Source organism: Loxodonta africana, unplaced genomic scaffold (assembly GCF_030014295.1).
Source record: "Loxodonta africana isolate mLoxAfr1 unplaced genomic scaffold, mLoxAfr1.hap2 scaffold_55, whole genome shotgun sequence".
NCBI lineage: Eukaryota > Metazoa > Chordata > Mammalia > Proboscidea > Elephantidae > Loxodonta > Loxodonta africana.
The window spans coordinates 1,362,690-1,366,823 of record NW_026975272.1 but is presented as its reverse complement, the minus strand read 5'-3'; the positions used below and the strand labels follow the sequence as shown (position 1 = coordinate 1,366,823).

At 37.6% G+C, this 4,134-nt stretch overlaps 1 protein-coding gene across 1 annotated transcript; it reads right to left on the bottom strand.

Annotated features, from left to right (window-relative positions):
• Nucleotides 1-352: 352 nt before the first annotated feature.
• Nucleotides 353-2,837, bottom strand: LOC135229821 (olfactory receptor 5D18-like). Its single transcript, XM_064279099.1, has one exon. The coding sequence runs from the start codon at nucleotides 2,226-2,228 to the stop codon at nucleotides 1,287-1,289; it is 942 nt and encodes a 313-aa protein (XP_064135169.1). The 5' UTR covers nucleotides 2,229-2,837; the 3' UTR covers nucleotides 353-1,286.
• Nucleotides 2,838-4,134: the final 1,297 nt, after the last annotated feature.

The window sequence follows — 4,134 nt, the reverse complement described above, 5'->3', positions numbered from 1 at the left end:
AGAGAGTATAATGGAAGGAGTGGGCAACTGGGTTATTTTTCCCTCTTTACTCAATAGTCTAATCTGTGTTTGTTCATATGGCAGCTTCCCAGGTTTCTTTCTTTTTTTTTTTCAATAGTCTGTGTAAAATCCTGAAATCTCTCAAAGGTTTGGAATTTGCTTCAATGTCTTTTTTGCCACCTTTGTTAGCCAAAATAATTCACAAACGTAGGCTGCGTTGGCAAATTGGTCAAATTGAGAGTTCTGTTGAGCAGGATTCAGTAATTACGCCCATGTTCAAAAAATAGATAAATAAATTATACATAACATTTGCAATGGCTGGGTGGGCAAACTGACAAACAAATAGGGCAGGCACTTGATGTCGCTACTTTTTGCATATAATGGTTTTCTGAGATCCATTTCTAAGCCTGTGGTGCAGCCTATCAAACTTATCATTCTGTCACGCCGGAGCTCTTTTGAAAACACGGTCAGGGTATAGACAATATTTATTCAACTTTGCAGTCATGCCAAAATAACCTGAATATAACATACTACACACGAACACACGGGTGCAAGCACACACATACATTACACAGTATTCACTCGATAATAATTGACTGACTCAATGTTACATTCTTATTTCCTCGAGATTGTTTATTCCATTCTCTCCTGAATAAGATGCCTTCTTCACTGAAATGTGTCTCCTAAAATCCTGCCCATTCTCCAGGCCAACTTCAAATAATACCTCTTTTATGAAGATTATTTCTAATGTCTCTAAGTGCATTTGAACTATTCCTTGCTCAAAACTTTTAAGATATTTCTTCTAGCCTGCCTTTTACAACAGCCCCGTTCTTTATTGCGCCAGCATTACCACCAAATTATGCATTCCTTGAGGACAAAGCCTATGTCTTACCTTTACTGCCATTTGTAGATATGTCATCAAAAAATGTGTGTTTACTGAGAAACTACTATATTTCAAGTACTTAATGAGAAAGTGGGATGAAATTAATGTTTATTCAGATTATGCAAGGTGCCCCACATATCTATATTATCTTTTGTTCCTCACTATCAGATTATGAACCAGTTAATGTTCTTACAATTTGCATAGGTTTAAAACTAAAGATGAGAGAGATGCTGAACTTTTCCTGCAATGAAGAGACAAAGCCAAATTTAGTCTCTTTGAAACAATATCCACGTACTTGCCATTGTGCAAAATTAAGTATTAATCTTAAATGTATCTTCTAAAATGGCCTTTTTGGACACACTTTATTTAAAGGTTAGGGACAAATTCTACTAAAATAATATGCTCAATGAGAAAAGACTCTAGTGTCCATTAACTTGCTGACTGTATTCTTGACATCCTTATTCCTCAGACTGTAGATCAAGGGATTTAACATGGGGATCACCACTGTGTAAAACACAGAGGCAACTTTGATGGTGTGCCTGGAGTTTTTGGAGTTGGGCACACAGTAGAGGAAGAGGATGGTGCCATGGAAGATGGTGATGGCAGTCAGATGAGAGGCACAGGTAGAGAATGCCTTACAACGCCCACTGGCTGAACTCATTTTCAAAATGGTGACAACAATAAACACATAAGAAGTGAGAATGATGAGTAATGTACTCACCATATTAAAAGTAGCAAAGATGAAAAGCAACAACAGGCTGAGAGAAGTATCAGAGCAGGAAAGGGAGAGAAGCGAGGAGAACTCGCAGAGGAAGTGACTGATTGTGTTGGAACCATGAAAAGATAATTTCAAAGCAAAGCATGTGAGCATCAAGGAACACCCTACTCCCCAAGTATATGATCCTGACACCAGCATAACACAGAGTCTCTGGGACATGGCAACTGTGTACAGCAGAGAGTTGCAAATGGCCACTAAACGGTCATAGGCCATTACAGCTAATAAAAAGATTTCAGTCACCACAAAGGTACAAAACAAAAAGAATTGTACTACACATCCTAAAAATGAAATGCTTCTGTCTTCTGCAACTAGGTTCCCCAGCATTTTGGCAGCAATGATCGAGGAAGAGCAGAAATCCACAAATGAGAGGTGGCTGAGGAAAAAGTACATGGGGATGTGAAGTTTGGGGTTAATTTTGATGATTACAATCATCCCAAGATTCCCTACAACAGTGACACTGTAGATGGCCAGAAAAACCAGGAAAAGGGGAAGCTGCAGTTCTGGGCAATCTGAGAAGCCTAAAAGGGTGAACGTGGCTGTGCTTCTATTTCTCTCTGGCACTAACATGGCTTCAGTTCATTGAAATCTAAAAGTCAGTCCTGGAAATAAATAAATAAATAAATAAACAAACAAACATAGGAACAATACAGGAAGCTTAGTCAACTATCCTTTGCTAAGACTGGAAAAGATGTCTCTTTCAGAATCTATGTGTTTATTAACTAATAAATGCTAAACCAAAATTTTAAAACATGCTATTTTTTTAAATTTTCTTAAGAAAAACTACTGAACCGAATTTTATTTATTTAAGGTCTTGAGTCTAGTTTTTTGTATTTATGAATATATAAGATGAGATTTAGGGATTGCATAAAAATTCATTGCCATCAAGACAATTTTGACACGTAGTGACTCTATAGGACAGATTGAAGTGCCCCATAGGGTTTCCAAGGAGCAGCTGGATTCATACTGCCAGCCTTATGGTTAGCAGTTAATCTCTTAACCACTATGCCACCAAGCCTCCTGGGATTATATGGTAATTTTAAATCAAATCCTCACTTAACACTTTCAGTTCTCCTTGAATATTATAAGCTCATAAAAGACAAGCCCCACCTGATGCAGTGACAAATTATGTCCGCTCCACAGTCAATAACAAAAATCAGAATTGTCTAAATTATTTTACCAACTAACACAGTACATGTACACACTATGGACATAAAGAATGGACAGCCTTAACACTTCCCATTTGTGTTTTTATTATTAATGCTGCACAGTATGTTAGCCTTAGTTTTTTCTTTCTGACACAGTAAACCTGATACCAGAATAAATCTTAATTAATTTGTTTCATCAGCCTAAGTGGTGCCAATGGTTAATGCCCTTGGCTGCCTATCCAAAAGTTTGGAGGTTCCAGTCCACCCAGTGGAGCCTTTGAATAAAGGGCTAGTGAACTACTTCAGAAAAGTCAGCCATTGAAAACGTTTTGGAGGATAGTTCTACTCTTACACATATGGGGCCATCATGATTCCAAGCTGGTTTTTTTTTTTTTTTTTTTTAATGTTTTTTCCGATTAGGAAATCCTAAATTCCAGTCAGGACCCTGGGCAGCTCAGTGATTAAAAGTGCTCCACTGCTATCCAAAGTTTCAGGGGTTTGAACCAACCAGCTGCTCTGCAAGAAGAAAGCGGTGGAACTCTGTTCTGGAAAGATTTACAGCCTTGGAAACCCAAAGGGGCACTTCTATTCTGTCCAGTAGGGTATTTTTTTTTTAAGTTCCTATTCTTTCTCATTGCTTCAGGAATAGAAAGAAATTAGAACAGATGAAAAAATAAAAATATTCTGGTCCACATCCTTACTCTAGAGATGGCATAATACAAACCAGAAGAAGCCTTGACTTTCCCAGTGACCTGCAGATAAAGACCAGCCTATGACCCCCAACCATGTATGCATTTCCCCACCCAAACACTGGTCCATTTTAGAGATCTACCTACTAATATATTTCCTTTATCAATGATCACTCCCTTTAATTTGTGAGCAAACTAGGGACTCTAAATATGGGAAGTATTCCACTGACATTGTTATGTGCCACAACGATATACTTGAGGGCAGCATCCAGATGATACACAGGAGAATGGGATTTAGAGATGTTTATACACCAGGAATAAAGACACTTTGACTGAGAAATTCCCATTCCCAAAGTATCTCCAGCTTAATTCTCTTCCTTCAACACACCTAGAATACTCATTCTGTCCCTATATTATGTCTGTAGAAGATAAAAACATGGAGTAGTAGTGCATGTTTAAGTCATTTCATGTAAAAACAGTGATGTAAAGGAATCATTGTATTTCTAGAATTGGTAGCCAGCACCTCTCACATCCCAACATACTTGGAAATTTTTTCTGTCTATGATTTCTTATAAGTTTATCTCTTATTCTGAAACCTAACAAATCATTATCAAATGGCCAAGAAATAAAGGTATCAGG